Source organism: Sturnira hondurensis, unplaced genomic scaffold (genome assembly GCF_014824575.4).
Source record: "Sturnira hondurensis isolate 20B ecotype Veracruz unplaced genomic scaffold, ASM1482457v3 Scaffold0003681, whole genome shotgun sequence".
In the NCBI taxonomy this organism is placed as follows: domain Eukaryota; kingdom Metazoa; phylum Chordata; class Mammalia; order Chiroptera; family Phyllostomidae; genus Sturnira; species Sturnira hondurensis.
In genome coordinates, this window is record NW_028076312.1 from 938,090 (window position 1) to 958,381 (window position 20,292).

At 34.5% G+C, this 20,292-nt stretch overlaps 1 protein-coding gene across 1 annotated transcript in view; it reads right to left on the reverse strand.

Moving 5' to 3' along the window:
* The window catches only part of SPAG16 (sperm associated antigen 16), a 750,884-nt gene that overhangs the window by 633,735 nt on the left and 96,857 nt on the right, over nucleotides 1–20,292 (reverse strand). Inside the window, exon 10 of the mRNA XM_037042002.1 lies at nucleotides 867–994. Within this exon, the coding sequence (XP_036897897.1) occupies nucleotides 867–994 (128 nt within the window). The remainder of the gene's footprint in view (nucleotides 1–866; nucleotides 995–20,292) is intronic.

Genomic DNA, 20,292 nt, shown 5'->3' on the forward strand with positions numbered 1-20,292 from the left:
AAATCAATATATGTGAGGTTTTACAGTTGGTTAACATCTTACCCTGAGACATTGTCCTCATTAAGCATAACAGAAGCATAACATTTCCCATACATTTTTGTACAAATCTTACACTAATGAAAATGGATGACACAAACTTGGGGTTATATGAACTCAGGTAAGAAAATCAAATTACTCACCTAAACCATAATCATAATTATATATCCCTGATAATCTAAGAAAACTGACAACTTACTAATATTTTAATGTACCACAGACCTACATGATAGAATATATATTTATAGATTCTCCACAATGACATTTTCTCAAAAGTTCTCGATAATAGTAAGAATTTCACAAAATTTAAAATGTTTTCCAGGAATATAAATATGCAGATTCATAAAATAATGCTTTGTAATAAATACCAAGTAATAAGTTTTATCTTTAAACCAATGCGATTAGGTATAGATCACAAAACTATGGTCCTCAAAATGAATAAAACTAATGATTTGCTAATGATAAAAATATACACATATTGTTAAAATGTAAGTAAAATAAACAAATGAGTCGCACAGTTGCTGAGATCTTATCTTTAAGGTAAATCTTACAAATCTCTCTAAAAATCATTCGTGCTTTAAGCCAGAATTGCAACCTCTCCAATAAATACGCACAATAGTGCACTTAAGTGCGTACAGTCACCAAGTGCCTAAACCAATTAGTCTTAAGATTTTTGCAACAGCTATAAGCAGATTTTTTCACTGTTCTAATAAGCAATTTGGAAACAAGCTAAGAGCAAATCACTTGAACCATAAATGGTTGTAGGAGCACCACAATTTAGACATGGCAATGAAGTCTCAAAGGCATTAATAAAACATCAAGAATCCTACCAGGTCACTGGAAGTTCATGAAGTTTAAATATGGTCTTCAGCCTGTAGCCAAGTTTTTCTGGAAAATTATTTTCTTTATGTGAATACAGATTTGGATTCGGTTGCATATCTGTAGGAAATTCTGTATCCTAGAAAAAAAATAAAGCAAGCAAGAGCTCCCTGTAAAACAGCCACGCCACTGTACACATTGATATTCTCTCATATGTTAATATTACATTGCAACTTAAACATTATTATAATATTACTTCAGGACTTACCTTAAGTCCTTCATTTCCTCATTTATTTTTGAGAAAATACACTGAAAAGATAAAATTTTAAATAAGGCACATATTTACTTGCACAAGTATAAACTGAATGCTACATGATAAAAATTATTTGAAATCATTCCCTCAGTAAATTACAAAGAAGCACACTACAGCCCGTCTCACTATGCAACTGTCCTTTTACAATACGTTTCTAACACCAACAGTAATGTTAGCAAAATCTGTGATTATTCTCATACTCCATTTGTACTCTATCAATGGCAAACAAAAACCACTTCCATTGGTTAACCAGATAATAGCAATTGCTAACTGATTAATTCTGATTTTCTTCTTTTATCTGAAGACACAGGGCCACCTTAAATGCACTTATTGGAAGTAAAAGATTTTGGTCATAATCATTTTAAATCTCACATTCATTAGAATCTATCTGTGCCATGTGCTGGCCAACTCCCTCACCACCAAGCAAACTCTAACTATAGAGAGCAAAGATCATGTTCAGTCCATGAGGAAGTAGTTTCTCCTCAGTGAAATCTCAGAAGACATGATATAAATGGGCACTTAATTAACACTTACTGATGGATGACTTAATTGCTCAACTCTACAAAAAAGGAAGTACTCAATCCTCTAACATTTAAAGCTTTAAAATCACTTTTAAAGAGTGAGGCATATCAAAAAATTGGGGAGGGTTGGGCAGGGGAGAGCAGTAGGGAAAAATTGGAACAGCTGTAATTGAACAACAATAAAAAAATTTATTTATAATGGTCCTTTATCCAAACATGGCTCTAGGCATGGGAAATCTACCAATCAACCAAGCAGATAAAAAGTCTTGCCCTCATGGAGATTGAATTGCAATAGATTCTTTAATAAATCCGCAGAACTGGAAAAATGTATAAATAAATTATGTTTTCTAATTAACAAAGTAATAGATATTCAGACATAAATTTCATGCTTTTCATAACATTACAAAAAAATTAAAAGCAATCTTATTTGCACTATCCAGATATAATTATTAATAACATTTTGGTTTAATAATTTACCTGCCTCAATTTTAACAAAATTGAGATCATGCTGTTATGTAACTTCCAGTTGTCATATAGCACCGTACTACTGAATTTTCACATTATTTACTCTGCTTCCAAGAAATGACAAATGCCATACTTTATTTAACAGTCAGTATATTTGTTTCCCTTATAATTCCTATTTTTCTATAAACAATTTTCTTTCTATAAATCTTCACTTCACTGATTATATCCTTATAGCACAGTTCTAGAAATATAAATAAATAATTCAAATAAAATAAATACTTAACAAACACGGACTGTCCTTCAGAAACATCTCACGAGTTTAGACTCCTGCCAGTCATCTACTACTGTGTGTGTTTCACCGTATCTTTGTTCAATGCACACATGGGCATGCATTTAATAATGCATAATATTTAAAACAGTCCATTCAGTAATTATTTGACTAATATTTATTATTGAGTGTCTATTTTACAACAGAAACTGGTTTTAGCTCTTACAAAATACCACTAAAAAATACAGACAAAATCCCAATAAAAATAATACATATAAATTGTATCTATAAGGTAAGAGCTCAATGGAGAAATTGTTGCTAATTCATATATAAAACTATATGCATTTATGTTTCTTAAATTAAGTTAAACTTTTTTCTGTATTTCTCCTTTCTTTTTGTGCTTTATTTTTCTGCGTATGTATGCCTTTTGCCCAGTTTTTATTGTTGTGATAATACTTTATTGTAATAATGTAGCTTGGGTTGCAAATGGAGGGAGGCCAAATTATAATGTTGATAAATATAGCAACGTGGATCAGAATCTAGCCATACATTTTTTGACGACATGAAAATACCTAGAACCATAAACTCACTTTCTACAGCAATTTCCACAAGCACCATTAAACCAATCATATAAAATGAATACAAAAGACATTCAATAAAATCTAATCAACCAGGTTTGATAAAACCTAATCAACTACAACCTATTATAGTGTAGGTGATAAGAATATAGGAAATATAATTATAACTGAACAACTATTTAAACGATGATATACAAGATCGGCAAAGGCCTACTAACAGTAACCCTATCTAAACATGAATGTATTGGTGGATGGAAAGCAGAAGGCCTCTTACATCACCCAGCCTATGGACTGAAACAGTCCAGCAGGCAAAAGCCAATAAACGTGCAGGCAGGATCGGTAAGGTGAGTATGGTGTGCGTATGTAAGGAAATGCGTAGTGAATAGAAGGAGGACAGTAAGTCTTAAACAGTTCTTCCAAACTACAGAATCATTACCATTTCTTTGTACTGATAAGGTACAACTGGAGGACCAAGCTAAGCTCTCAATAATATGCTGTGATAGGTTAGTGTTTTGCAACTCTGACTACACACTAAAATCACCAGGCAGCTTTTTAAAAAAATACCAATACCACTGGGTTCCTCCAACCAGACTAATTAAGTAATAATTTATGAGGGTGAGGCACTGACATTTATTTTAAAGCTTCACGTGTGAAATAAAAGTCAAGATGGAAATCCTGGCTTTCCCTAGTGACTCAGCTCTACTGCATCCCAGTATGTAAATTTACCCAAGCTTTTAAACAAACTTTCTGAGCTGTATTTTCCTATCTGTAAATTACAACCAATATCATACCTGATCCATAAGTTGTTGTGGAGAATGAAGTGAGATAATCTCAGTAAAGCCCTCATCTCATGCTTGCACTTAATAAACCTTTAACAAACATTAGCTATTTCTATGGATATTTTTATTATTGCTGCAATTAGTGCCACATGTTAATTTCAAACACTTAGTAAATTTATTGTTATTTTATGATTTATTTATTATAACATATTCTATCTTAATCAAATTCCACACTTAATATTCTCCTGGGATATTGGTTAAAGCAGGCATGAACATGATCTCACCTGTCAGAAGTCCCAAATCGAGCTGACTGATAGCTATCTCTATTTGTCCCAGGATCAATAACAAAAAGAATTCTGGCTTCACTGACCAGTCGGGATTACATATAGTCTTGCTGTTTGTATTAAAAGAATGAAAGGACTGAAGGGTACCTTTCTCTCCACCTCAGTGATACACCAGACATCTCCTGTGTTATCCTGATTGAGAAGCCAACTATCAATTTAGTCTCCACACCCCTAAGTTTCTTGGGTAACCAGGTTTCCCCCAGACCCTCTATCCATGCCACTGGACTCACGTCTGCTTCTCCATCTTGTTCTTTGCTTTCCATTGAGCTAACATTCATGGGAACTACCCAGACCAATTTAGAAAATTCAAAATCATTCACTGAAGCATTCACTGAACACTTGCATGTCTACTCTGTGTCAGCCATGATGTTAGTACTGGGCCACAGACCACAAATACAATTAGAATACACCCCTTCTGTTCCAAGTACTCAGTCTTGTGAAGAAATAGCATAAGTAAAAATACACATCGATGATAAATGCTGGAGTAGAACTATGCAGAAGATATTAAGGTTAAAAAATGAGCAATAAAACTACTGAAATGGAGTAGATAAAAGTATCAATAATTTCCTAATCTACAGCATTTTATAATATTAGATATTAAAATAATCTAATAGTGCATCCATATATTGATTTTTAAATTATAGTACTATTATTATAGACGACATTAAATAGAATGAGGTGTATACAGGGTTGATATAACCCTAGTGCACCAGCATGCTCTTTTTGGTTGTCAAAATAACAAAGACATACTGCTCGGAAAACAGCCACTATCCTGAGCACATTCTCTGTGTCCCTCTGACTCCCACCACCCAGGCCCTTCTTTGGGCATGCACCCCGCCCCTGATTTACTCACCCCCGTGTCATAGTTCAGGGAGGTCCTGGCAGACCTGGGCCTCCAGGACCTTCTTCCCACCGTACATTCAGAATACACACTGATTACATCCACAATGTATTGGCCGGTGCCCATACTACAATGGTTGTTAAATATTTTGAGTATCACTCTGAATGTATATGTACTTATAGAGAATTATCCTATAAATGTTATCAACTTTAAAGACAAATATACAGGATAGGATAGAAACAAAATTATTCCATTTTTATAAAATAAAAAGGACCTACATATATAAATGTTTATATATGTGTATATACTTTTAGAAAACAGAAAATCTTTACAGTGGTCATCAATGGATGTAATAAATGATCTGGCCAATGGAAAGATAATTAATTATTTTTATATCATACCTTCCTTTACCCTTTGAATATTTTACCACATTTTACCAAATAATGTATGCATTATTTTTACTTGTTCTCAAGTAAAGTAATGTATGTAAGGAAACTAACCCTGAACATATTAAATGTTGTCAATTTGTATAGAGCTAGTATTTTCAAACCATGGTTTAATTACATATGTAGTTAAAAGCCTAGATTTAAATGACAACTCAAAATAAAACAAGTTTAGTATGTGTAACAGAGATTATTAAGACCTCTTCTACATTTCCCAGTTTCCCTTGCAGTTAAACTAAGTTAAAGTGATTGGATTCTAAAAGCAGAGTGTGAATAGAAATAATGTAAGCCAGTCTTAACCATTAAACATCCCAACTTTGCTCAGCATTTCTCCTCCTCCACCACAATGACTTTAGAGCACTATGTCCTGGACGGTGTAGCTACAAGGTGGCTGCCCATATTCCTGAGTCACTCAGCAGAAGACAGCCACACAGCGGAGTCACACCACCACCAGGTTAAGAATGAACCTTTGCTGCAAAAGCACATGAGGTTTCGGGGCTTATCTCTTGCAGCAGCTAATACTGTTCATACTGACAGTACTGCTGGGAAACGATGATGATTAATCATTGGCCATTTCTTTAAAAATACAAGGTTAAAGATAAATGTTTTCAGATAGACACTGACTTAAATGACTACATTAAAACAAATTTTAATGTGGTTGTTCTCTCCTTGTCCTAAGTCCCCATGTGAAAAGGAAATTACCAGAAACAGAAAAGTTGGGTTCAGGCTCTGCGCCCTCATGACTCCATTCCTCACTCAGTGGTCCACTGCCTACTGACAAACAGCATGCATCACTACCTGGGAATGACAGGCAGCTGACATTATCAACAAGACTTGATTGAGCTAACTGACATTTACAGTCTAAGCATGAAAATGACAGTGAGTCAAAAAAAGACTTCCTTGTGCTTGTTCAATTTCTTAACCTTTATGCTTGTTTACATTATTGTGGCCTTAGATTGCCATGAGAAGAATTATACCGGAAAATGTTATTTTCATTTGTATTAACAGAAAAATACAATAAAAATAAATTTTTAAAAAATGTTAAAAAGAGACAGGAAAGAAGTTTGATGTAATACACCTAGAGTATCTAATAATTCTTAAAAGTTTCTACTCTATATGATTATATCAAGCAACGTAGTTTTAATACATTTTAAAGACATCACTGAGTCATTCTCTGACCCACATTATATTAAGCTAAAGCAAAAAGGCTAACAAAATAAAATGTACCCTCAGTTAACTATCGCTGGGAAATCCTCTAGTTCATTATATTTTTAAAATACGTTTCTAGACTAATCTGCTTATTTGTTCCACAAACTAATAGAACAGACAAAAATCTGCTCGATCTAAAGACATAGGGAATGACAAATAGATCTCTAGTGTCTCTCAGTAGGTTTCTAATGCACGTCTCTGTCTCTGGGGCGACCCCCAAGTCACCAGCACTGTTGGAGGTTTGCCTCCACGTTTTTGACGACTGAAGTCTCCAGAAGACTCAACGTGGATTATCCAATGGAAGCTGTGAAAATGGTTTAACTACTCGGGAGGAAATGGTGGACTACTGCATCTTATCCTGATCCTAAATTAATTCCAGACAGAGTTGAGTTCCACATTTAAAAAAAAAAAGGAAATCATAAAAGAAATAGAAAGTACATATAACTAAATAGTTATATGATCTTGAAATATGAAAGCCCTTTCTAATCATAATATTAAGGAAGAAATTGTGAAGAAAGTAATATTTGATTATATATTTTTAAACATAAAAATTGCAAGGAAAATGTTGGTATGTTAAAGTAGTAATGCAATTATATATAAAGAGATTTTAAAATAAATCATAAAAAAATTAACTCTGTAGAAAAAAAGGTACAGAGGTTACAGATATACAAGTCACCCATAAAGTAGTTAGTAAACAGGTAAAAACATTCAATCTCACTAATAATTAATGAATACAAAAAATAACAAATGACATGTTATTTATTTGAACATTGGTAAACTACATTTTTCAATGAGGAAATTGGTGAAGGGCATTGATACAGGCATTCTCATACACTGTGATAATATGAATTGATATAAACTTTCTCTAAATAAATTTGGTCTTACATACCAAACATATTAAAAATAATTGAATACCTTCTATTAGCAAGTCTATTTCTAAAAATGTGTTCTAAGAAAATACTCAGGCCAATGTGTTAGGATGTGTGTATATCTATGGACCATTATTTATTATAGTGAGGTTCTTAAAACTCCTAAATTCCAATAAAAAAGGATTAATTGAATTTGAGAACAGCATGCATCAAGGCAATGAGACACTATTTAGCTGATAATTATTATATTCACAAAGAATACTTACAGACAAAATATACCCATATAATATAGAGTCCTTATATGTGATATACCTAAACACACACACATATATAAATGTGCACCTAGAAGGAAGTGCAAGAACACTAACAATAACTAACTGTATGCTTTTTATTTTATTTTGTGTTCATTTCTGCATTTCCAAACACAGCTGAGTGGCACACCCTCCTGTTTCTCCAGAAACCATCCTCTGGTGGCCCCCATAGCACCCAGGAGCCCGAACAGATGCTAATCAAAACCCAAGCAGCATTCAAGGAGGCCATGGGATCACTCACATAGTATCTAGCTATTGTTCATGTGTAGCTGGTAAAATACAGCTGTTTATTTCCCTAATGGTATTAAAGCAGGTCAGCTCACTATTGGCAGAAAATGGTTATGATATCTTTTTAAATTCTATTGGATGCAAAAATATAAACAATTAATTGAAATATGACAAAAGTCAATGAACTGGACATTTGCCAGTAAAATCAATCTAGGTTTGAAAAGTAAGGCCATCTCCACTAGCAGTTTTATTTGAAAATGAATGCTTTATAACCTGTATTAATTAATCTCACTTAGCAATGTAGATGCCAAAATTGATAGATAGGAGAATTTCAATGACTTTTGGATTATATCTCTCTTACACAATGGCTTTTACTTAAAATAGATAATTGTGTAAACATTATGAAGTAGGAACCAAGAGTAAGTCTTACATAGTTTAAATTAGCCCGAAAATATATTTGACCGGCTGGAAATTGCTGAATTGATAACGTGTCTGGTTGCACTCCCTGCCTAATACATTCTCTTGCTGGTGAGCTTCCAAAACTAAGAATAAGCACACATTTTTGTAATTGAAATTGCAACACTTAGCTCAGCTATTTATCCTAAGTTTAATGCTGTTAAATTAATAAGTACAATTTAATAAAAAGTCACCCAATGACTCATTTTGAAAAAGCTTGTTATGCAATAATGCAAAGATCTAAAAAGTATCGATTATATATTGCATGTAAAATAATGCTCCACAATAAATTACAACTTCTGTTTAACACTATTATAATCACATAAAAGTGTGGCAAATTCAAAAATATTCAGAGAGGGGGTGACTGAAATGAAGAGACAGCCAGCTGAAAGCACAGGAAGGTTCTGAAAACCGCACTGTAATGACGAGACAAGAGACCCCTCTGTCAGCGCAGGTGCCGAAGCAGTACTGGACAAGGCTAGTCAGTCAGGGAGCAGCTTCTCTAACTAGCGGCCCTGTTTCCCACAGATTTACTAAATTAGCAATTCCTACTCTTATCAACTGGAGTTATGGACTCAGGAAATATCAAAGGTTTTCTAATTCGTTTTGTGGGCTGACAGTACGGGTAATTATTGGTATCTGTCCTCCCTGGTTTTACCTGTGCACATTCCTCAATGACGATACAAAACTTTGTTGTAGCAAGGATACATTATTTGCATTAGTGGCTAAGGGGTCAGGCCTAATACTTCTGCCCCATCCGATTGGCATTTGCATGCTTTACATCACCAGATGCAAACGCAAGCTCGTGCCTAAAGTGATTACATCTCAGCTAACTGAAGTTCACTGTCTGGATATTGATGAGGATGATGCGTGTGGCTTGGTGACTTCTGATGTCATGAAGACTCCCAATAAAATAACTAACTTCTACTTTGAGTTACTCAAGGTATTTGCTATTAATAGTATCATCTTCAATATTTATTTTCTTTTTGTTAATACATGATTCAATGATCCTCCTTATCTTTGAATTTTAAAGAAAGATGCAGTTGTGACTAAACAGAGCAGGGTCAGACATTCAAAAGCAAAGTATCAAGAATATAACCCAGATGAATTAATTAGGTGGCACTGAAGGGTATATATAGTTATACATTTGATATATAGATAAGCTCACCACTTCATATATACATAGAAATAAGCTTATGTCTTTTTTTTAGTTAAACATGTAACTTTTTGGCTCCCTCTTCATTTCATGTTTCCCCTTTTGGTAAGGACATGAGTACAATATATAAGGAACCTTTACCTTAACTCTACTGTAAGAAAACCAGAGAGGACATATGAAGACGAGTCCCAGTGCATGTGAATGTGGGTGTCAGTTAGGAATGACTGGATACAACCTGTCCAGCTGCACTACATCCTACATGGTGTATTACCTGCACAGCTCTATGCACTCTACTTAATGTAAACTATTGCCATAACCCATGACAAAAGTCCATCAATTCTTTAAAAGTGGCTTTGAGCAGCACAGGGTAAGATAACAGGTCACTGTCTTTAAATCTGCACAACAGAATGTTTTTGCCTCTTATTCATTTGTTGTAGATTTCACTACCAACTTTATGTATCAATAATAATACAAAGTATTTAATACTTTTTCCACATTTACCAAAGTCTAATTTATAACAAGATGATCCGATGTTAGCCCTCCATTTCTCTGGCCTTTCTGGGCATTGTCACTCAATTGAACTTAGTCATCAGAAGTCTATAAACACAGACCTGTCCCTTAGAAATTAAACTTATCCAGAGTCTATAATTGCCCTTCTTTGCAATGTTCCACATCTAAACCTGTAGCATTTTTGTCCATGTCTAAGGTGTACCCTAAAGTGTTGTCCAACCTGTGGCCTGCAAACCCAGGCCCAGGATGACTGTGAATGTGGCCCAACACAAAATCGTAAATTTCCTTAAAACATTATGAGATTTTTTGTGTGTGTGACCACATGTTACGATGTATTGAATGTGTGGCCCAAGACAACTCTTCTCCCAATATGGCACAGAGGTGCCAAAAGGCTGGGCACCCCTGCAAGTCTATGAAGTTCCTTGAGAAGGTGTCCAGTCATAAAATACGAAGAATAGAGACATTTACTGAAGAAGATACAGGATACAAGAAGTATTGTACATAAAACAATGACACCTCAGTCTCCTTCAAAGTAGGCACCTGGAGACTTCACACAGTTCTCCCAATCGCCATTCGCTGCTCCATTGCATTTTCCTGAACCTCACTAACAGTCTGAAAGCTCTTCTCTTTCAAAGGTGATTTTAGTTTTGGTAAATGTCACAAGTCACAAGGTGCAGAATCTGGGCTGTATGAGGGCAGAGTCACCTAGGTGATTTGATGTTTCACAAAAAAACTATGCAAGAGACATGATGCATGACCAGGTACATTGTGGTGATGAAGCTGCCAATCACCAGTTGCTCATAGCGGCGGCCTCCTGCATCATCTGAAAAGTTTCTGCAAAGGAATGGTCAAGCTTAACATAAAATTTGTTGTAGATTTTTGTCGCTGCTCTACCTGCTCATTTTGAATGTGATGGCCACACAGTACACATGCTCACTCAATGGCATCCATCACCCCCACTGACTAGTACAGTGAAGTCATCATTGTTCACACATGTGCATTCCAGTCCACTCTCCTTGGATGCCAGGTTACACTGATAGCACAAACTGTTCTCATTATATTAACAACAGCTGGACTTTTTCTGGATTGGTCTCATATGCTTTCTTTGTCTAACTCTACTTAGATGTTCCATTTCTAAGGTGCCTCACTATCTAACACTAAATATTTCTTTCTTATCTTTCACCCAAATTAATTTCACTTTTTGAATTCATGATCTTAATGGCACTACCTTTACTCGCAAGCCTGAAAATTGGCGTTATTCCAATATTTGTTGAATCACATTTCAAAAAGTTCATTTTCCCTGCGTATTTACTTGTTCTTTTCTTAATGCAGGTTTCCATCATTTTCCATAAAGGTTTCTGTAGCTTCCAACATGTCTCCTTGCTTAAGGAATCCCACACACAATATGCCATTACTATGACATTGCATAGATGCAGATATAATATAGATATAGATGATATATATTTATATTCATATATCATTCCTCTATGTATTGCCATCAAATGACTCCATATTTTTCACAAGGTCAAGTTCAAACTCCCATGACAATAGAGTATGAGTATGGGGATGACCCCGGCCTCCCTCTCTAACTTCATCTTCCACTACTTCTCTAAATACAAAGCCATGCCACACTATCCCTTTTGTTGAGCAACCCCTGCTATCAACAAGAACTGTATGGATTACAGAATATCACAACAGTGTCATTGTAGAGTCCCTCCATTCTTATATAAGCTAGGAGGAGACAAGTATAGCACGTTAATCACTTTTGTCTCTCTAGCATAGTGTCTCACACACAATGGACACTCTACAAATGCCTAGTTAGTAAACAAATAGCCTTCCCCAAAGTCTATGTATCATTCATATCTTACTCATGGAACAGAGCTGATATATTCTTCTGAGGTAGAAATGGTGTAAAAATAACTATAATTTATATTGTTGTACATGGACTTACCTAGGAATTTTATTTCCCTAATTCAATCACTAGGTGGTAAATCCTACATGAGACTGGCAGGAAGCACTATTTATTTTGCACTATGGAATGATAATGAGCGTTAAAGATTTAGTGACTCTAAAAATGCAACTACTGATTTACAATGACTAACAGTAACACTATGTAAATGTGAATTTTAAGCCATTATACATTTATATTTTAGTAAAAACCTTTCAGAGATTCTAATTCCAATTCTGTCTTTTGACTTGCAGTTATACACACATATGCCAAACTTACGGTGCATTCATAACAAAATCAAAGATTATGCAGCAATAATTCAAAATAATCTGTGTTTCAGGTTCAAACATTGGTCTCCTGGTCAAAATTAGCTTAATTACTTTGCCTAAGTCTGCTTCATTCCGGTTCAAGTGTCCCTGCAACATCAGCAGGCACATATGAGGGAGTAAAGTGCATTTTATCTACAGCCAAATAATTTGGGGCAGAGTGTGACAACTAGGAAGGAGCAGGTTCCCTGGTATGGATCTGTCATGACACACTAATTAGGCTTGTTCTAGGAGTATAGACCAACTAGTCTCAAGATCTAGGGAACCACAGTCTTGTAGATAGATAAGGATATCTGAACAAGACAGAAACAAATAACATGCATTAATCTAAAAAAAGAATTTGGACCCTAGGAAAATCAAAACCTGGTACTGCAGATATTTTTAGAGGCAAACAGAGTATGTGAATGAGAAACCCAAACACAAGTGAAAACAGGTAACAGAGGGGATGAGTAGGGGAGGCTGGGCACGCTGGGAAGGTGAATGGTAGAAGGCCGCAAAGGAGCAGGAAGACGGAACAAAACAAGTGGGTTTTTCAAGACAATGGAGGCACTGAAGTTTCCTGGCAAAATAGGATTTAAAATATACATCACATTTCAACAAAATGTACTATTTTAAATTATTCAATAGGTGATACATGAGAAATATACATAAAATATAAGCTTATATATATTTCTCCTAAAAGAAAAGAGAATTTCAGAAATGATGAATTAGATCATGTGAAACAAGCCTTCAGCTGAAAACAACTGGAAAATATAGTCAAGGTATATATTTTTAAAGTGTGTTTGAAAGTGTCAGAGGATTTAACAATGTAGTGGGTAATAACAGGTTGAGGTCCAAGCAAAAGGGGACACACACGGAGGTCACCCTGATCTGCAGTTCATTTTCTCCTGAAGCTGTGGCAGCTGTCAGAGGATTCTGACGGAGGAGGCTAAGGACCTGAAGCAAGAAGGACTTAAATTAGAGCACAGGGCCCAGCCAAGGTTTAGATTGAAAACCTGAAGAATACGAGGGAACCAGAAACAGGCTTGACCTTCCAAAGACAAAACTAAAGTTCAAATCCTCTAATCACTACTTGGAGTAAGACAATATGCAATTGATAATGCGTCTACCACAGCTACCTGCAGAATGTTTTACTTCTACCAGCAAAAACCCCCTTTGGAAAAAGAGAATATATATCATTCTTGGGCCTCAAATTAGACTTCTATTTAAAAGATTAGTACTCAAAAAACAAAACAAAACAAACAAAACTAAGGCATATGAAATTCAAGACCATGTCATCATAACCCAATAGAAATGATGAGCATTAGAAACTTAGCCACATGGAATGGACATGATGAAGAAATCAGCCACAGACATTAATCCAAAAGGAAATCATAAAGCTGAAACAACACCCTGGCTGACAACCTGGCTGACATAGGAAGAGTAAGAAGATTGGAGAGATGATAGATAGGTGGATAGATAGATACATAGATAGATGCAGATACACATATAGATATAAATAATGAAAGGAGGAAAGTCTACTAAACATGTAAATTGGAGTTCCAAATAGAAACAGGAAGTGGTGAAGGATCAATATTTGGGCAGACAATGGCTGAGAATTTCCCAAACTGATAAATGATATCAAGCCACAAATTCAAAAGGCATGACCACCCACATGAAGCATAAATAAAAATGAAACCATAACCGTTTCAAAATACAGTGGATGAAAATCAAAGAATAAGAGACAGTCTTTAAAGAAGCCAGAGGAAAACAAAGACATATTATATTCAAAGAAAGAAGAGTAAGAATTATGGCCAACTCCAAAAAAAACCCAAACCAAAACAAAAAAAAACAGGGGAAGGTAGATGATGACCAAATAGTATCTCAAAGTAATAAAAAAATATTTGCCATCCTGGAATTGTCTGCCAAGTGAAACAATATTTCAAAACAGGGGGTAAATAAAGGCATTTTTTGAATACATCAACTGAAAGAATTTTATGTGTAGTCAACATTTAAAAAATATTTTTAACTTTCTTTAGTTAGAAGGCAATTGATTTCAGATGGAAACTCAATTATATGAAGTAATGATTAGAAATGAAATAAGCAAATATTTACTATATCTAAAGAAATTGACCTGATTACCAATAATAATGACATCTTACATAGTCTAGAATATTTGCAAGTGATGATATTTGCCAACAGTAGAATAGTAAAAATATAAAGGGAACAAATAAAATTGTAACATCATGGGAAAAAGGGAAAGTATTAATATAATATGTACTGATATCTGATAAGCAAAGGATTCAGGTAGTAATCTCTAGTATGTCTACTAAACATTACCAAGCAAACAGAGAGGAAAACTTTGAACAATAATGATACATTAGTAAAGGGGGGGGGAGCATAAAGAAGAAAAAGGAATATAAAGCAAGAAGAAAAATAGAAATAAAATCAGAGAGTAAAATATATCTCAATATGTTATCTCATTGCATTGACTATCAATAGACTAAATGCAATATTCAAAACAAATAGACTGTCAGACAGAAAGTAAAAGCAGAAGTCAAGCATATACTGCTTAAGATACAAAACTAAAACAAATTTAGAAACAAAAACAGTGATAGTAAAACAAAAATTTTACCAAGCAAGCACCTAAAAAAATCCAATCTGGTGACAATAATATAAGAAGACTTCAACAAAAAAAGTCTAAAACCTGTTAAAGAAATATCAATTAAATATAAATTAAATATTAACTTATTAAATTAATAAATATAACTCATTGAGAAATATAAGAATTCTAATATTTCTGCACATTGCTTCAAAATATTAAATTCAAAAGTTTAAAGAACAATGATGATCATGACAGCATCTCACAATAATTCCTCCAAAAATAATACAGAAGGGCACAAAAAACAAAAAAACACAAAAATCAAACCTTCAACATAGTCTGCCCAAGCTTAAAGACTTATAATAGGATCAAAATGCCAAATTTCAACCAGCAACTGCTCAAGCTTCCCCTCTGCCACAAGCCTTCATGGAGAGCAAGAGCAAGATGAAGAAAGCAGAGAGGGGAGTGCCAATAAGGCAAGACCAACCATCTACAGAAAGAGTAAAAAATCCATCTTATATAATAACATCATTTCCTGGAAGAGGATTGGGATTACAGAGGAGGATATTAGAAAAACATGCAACTTTAAAATGTGCAACTTTAGGTGGTAGTCTTCAAAAGGCATAGTTTCTGAGGGGAGGCATGGAGGGCTGGGATAAAAGAGACAAAAAGAAAGGGAGCTGTGACCTCTGACAGATGAGCAGTGTAAAGGGAAAAATGCAAGATGCAAAATTTAGGACCCTAGAATCAAAATATCAAATGACACACAACCCTACCCACAATCAGAAAAAAAATTTCTTCTAAAGAAACCAGATTTGATATATAGACATAAAAGGACACTTGTGAATTAAAGTCTTGGAAAGAACCACAAATCAATAAAAATGAATAGAAGAAAAAAATCCATCAGGGCTATCACAAAAAAGAAGAAAGAAGAAATTGGTCTCATCTGTACTGATCAAAATTTCCCAACAGAAAGAGTCAAGAAGAAGAAAACTATAAAATACAAGTCAAAATTAAACTAAATACACTCAAAGAAGCATTTGAGGGAAAAACATCTTGGATTGGAACTTCAAAAATTAAAAATAGAATAGACAAAAACAGGAAAAACAGAAAGAGTTGACTGAACTCAAGACACAAATGAAAGAAAAGACAAAATTATCTCAGAAATAAAAAATTAATTTCAAAATACCTAAGGAAAACAGTTCAAATTAAAATATATTATGGAGCACTGAAAAAGGTAAAAACAATCAAAGTAATGAAAATGAGAGAGTACAGCTGACCCCTGAATTACGAGGGGAATAAGAATGCCAACCATTGTCCCAGTTGTAAATCCCAGTATAACTTTTGACTCCATAAAAATGTAACTGATAGCTCACTGTTGACTTACCAGTGACATAAATAGTAGATTAACATACATTTCATGTTATATGTACTATATGCTGTAGTCTTTCAATAAAGTAAACTAGAGAAAAGAAAATGTTATTATGAAAATCATGAGGAAAATAAAATATATTCACAGTATTTATTTTCAAAATGTTCATATAAATGGACTCACACAGTTCATACCTATGTTCAAGGGTCATCTATAGCACAAATTTTGAAACAATGTGAGAGAAATGGAAAACAGATATAAAAAATAGCATCTGCATAATAGTCTCTAGAGACATAAAATGAAACAATGGAACAGAGATAATATGTAAAACCAAAATTCATGACAACTTTCCATAAATTTACAAAAGACTTAAACCATCTCACTTTTAAGTGGAACCTAATCAACAAAACAAACAAGCAAGCAAAATATAACCAGCGACATGGAAATTACGAACAATCTGACAGTAACCAGAGGGGAGGTAGGGGGGGATAATGGGGGAAAGGGGAGAAGGGTTTTCGGGAATAACAATAAAGGACACACGAGTATAACCAAGGCAGGGTGGAATCAGGGGAGGGAAGTGGGTTTGGCTGGGGTTGGGGAGACTGGTGGGGGGGATAAATGCACACAACTGTAATTAAACAGCAATAAAATAATTTTAAAAATAAAATGAAATACTTAACAAAATAAAAAGACTTAAATTTATATATTAAAAGAAGTCCATGAAAAGTGGGAAATATTAACCTAGAATATCAACTCTGAGACATACCCCAGTAAAACTATTAGACTTTTAAAAAATAAAATAAAATCTTTAAGATCTCTAGGAAAAATATCAAGTAACTTACAAGGGAAAGAATTGTATAGCATTACCCTTTAAAAATAATTTCAAGAAAGGTATCAGTGAAGCAGCATGTTGAAATATAATGGTAAACTCAATCAAAGTCCAATGTAAACCAAGAATGTAAGATATGGTTGAACTGCCCTCCAAACATCATGGCTGTAAAAAAACAATTTTAAAGACAGAGAAGGATTTAGGGAAGTCTACACCCATATGCCCTTCCTGAGGAATCTATTCGAGGGTCGGTCACCCAACCAACAGTGGTTGGACATGCTTCAGCAAAAGGACTGAGGGTGATCACATTGATATGTAGATTGTAATTATAAATCTAAGACTAAAATAAAAGTGGGTCAAGAGGAGATGATTAATGTATCAACAGAATGTGTGATGACAAAGTAGAAACAACCACCACCACAAACTGGAGGAAAAGGGAAGAAAGAGGATAATGGAGTAAGTACACTGGTTGTCGATAGGCCAGAGGTTCCCCAAGTTTCTCAGTTCATGTCTCCCTTAGTGCCTCGATATTCTTTCCAGGCAGCCCTAGGCCAGAAGAAATAACTTGCAGTTTGTTTACTAAGCAATTAGGTCTAAACAACTTAATGAGTATTTATGGCTGAACTAAATACTAGTACATTTTAAAAAATACACAGAAACTGAAAAACATATTTTTCTTTCATTCTTAAATAACTATTACTACCTTTATGAGCCTGTTGAACTTTCTCAACCGTTTGATCAGATTGGCCCCTACAGCTCTCAGTCCCAGTTCCACTGATTTTCATGCAGTACTTGCTCTTTATCAGAGTCCATCTTCCTAAAGATATGACATCATTGAAACCACTGTAACATGATCCATGGATGAACTTATTTATGCTAGAAACTTGTATAGTGTCCAAAAGATGCTATATTTCTCCTAAAATATAAAATATCCTGCATTGTCCCCCTGAGATGACTGTGATGCCCCAGAGCACGGATAGCACTCAGTTTGAGTACCATGGAAACAGAAGTAGGGAACGGTAAAGGTTACAGTTAATTTACTTCAGGATAATAATACAAGGATATGGTTTTGATTACTCTGGTTTTATAGTACGGTTTGATATTAGGTAGAGTGATTTCTCCAACTTTGTTCTTTCTCAGGATCACTGTTGCTATGTAGGACCTTTTGTGGTTGCATATAAACTTTTGAAATATTTGTTGTAGTTCTGTGAAATAAGTCATTAAAGTCTTAATAAGAATAACATTTAATCTATAGATTGATTTGGGTAGTATGAACAGTTTAATAATGTTATGTAATTATTCCTATCCATGAATATGGTATGTGCATCCACTTATTTGTATCTTCTTCTAATTCTTTCTTCATTGTCTTATAATTTTCTCAGTACAAGTCTTTTACTTCTTTGGTTAGGTTCATTCCTAGATATTTTATTCTTTTTGAAACAACTGTGAATGGGATTGATTTCTCAACTTTTCTATCTATTAATTTGTTATTGGAATATAAAGTGCAACTGATTTCTGGATATTAATTTTGTATTCTGCTAATTTCCTGAATTCATTTATCAGTTCTAGTAGTTTCTTGGTGGAATGTTTGGGTTTCTCTATGTAGAGTATCATGTCATCTGCAAATAAAGACAGTATTATGTCTTTCTTTCCAATTTGGATGTCTTTTATTTCTCTTTCTGCTGTGGCTAGGACTTCCAGCACTATGTTGAATATGAGAGCTGAAAACAGACATCCCTGTCTCGTTCCCATTCTTAAGGGGAACACTTTTAGTTTTTTTCCACTGAGTATGATACTGTCAGTGTGTTTGTCATATGTGGCCTTTATTATGTTTAGTTATGTTCCTTCTATTCCCACTTTACTGAGAGTTTGGATCATAAATGGGTGCTGGATTTTATCAAAAGCTTTCTCTGCATCTATTGATACGATCATATGGTTTTTATCCTTCATTTTGTTTATGTGGTGAATCACACCTATTGATTTGTGAATGTTGTACCAACCGTGCATTCCCAGAATAAATGCCACTTGATCATGGTGTATCATCTTTCTGATGCACTGCTAATATTAGGTTTGCTAATACACTGTTGAGGATTTTAGCATCTATGTTCATTAGGAATATTGGCCTGTAGTTTTTGTATAACTTTTTGTATAATTTTCTTTGTCGTGTCTTTATTATTTTGAAATTAGGACAATCCTGGCCTCATGAGTTTGGGAGCCTTTCCTCCTCCTCAATTTTGTGAAATAACTTGAGCAGGAGAGATGTTAGTTCTTCTAGGAATATTTGGTAAAATTCACCTGTGAAGCCATCTAGTCCAAGGCTCTGTTTGTCGGGAGTTTTTTTTTTTTTTATTACTGCTTCAATTTCATTATGTGTAATCTATCTATTCAGATTCTCTGATTTTTCCTAATTTATTTTGGGAAGATTGTATGTTTCTAAAAATGTATCCATTTTGTCCAGACTGTCCAGTTTGTTGGCATGTAATTGCTCATAATATTTTCTTACAATCCTTTGTATTTCTTTGGTGGCAGTTTATAGTCAATTAATGTTCTACAGAGGAAGTAAGCACTTACAATGGGCTAAACATAGTTTCGTCAATAAATGGTGTTGGAAAAATTGGACCGATACACAAAAAAAATGAAACTAGACTACCTCTTCACACTACACACAAGAAGAAATCCAAAATGGATAAAAGACTTACAGATTAGATCCCAAACCATAAAAATCCTAAAAGAAAACATAGATAGCAAAATCTCAGATACTGTCCATAGTTATTTTTTTAAAGATTTTATTTATTTATCTTTAGAGGGGAAGGGAAAGAGAGAAGGAGAGAAATATCCAATGTATGGTTGCCTCTTGTGTGTCCCCCTTTGGGATCTGGCCTGCAACCCAGGCATGTGCCCTGACTGGGAATCGAACTGCAATCATGTGGTTCACAGGCCTGAGCTCAATCCACTGAGCTACACCAGCCAGGGTTCTGGGCACAATCTTAATCCACTAATAATGAAGTGTGTTTTTTTATCTTTCTTTATGTCATTGAACCCATACACTATTTTAGATATTGTGGGGTCTGACTGAAGTGTTATATACTT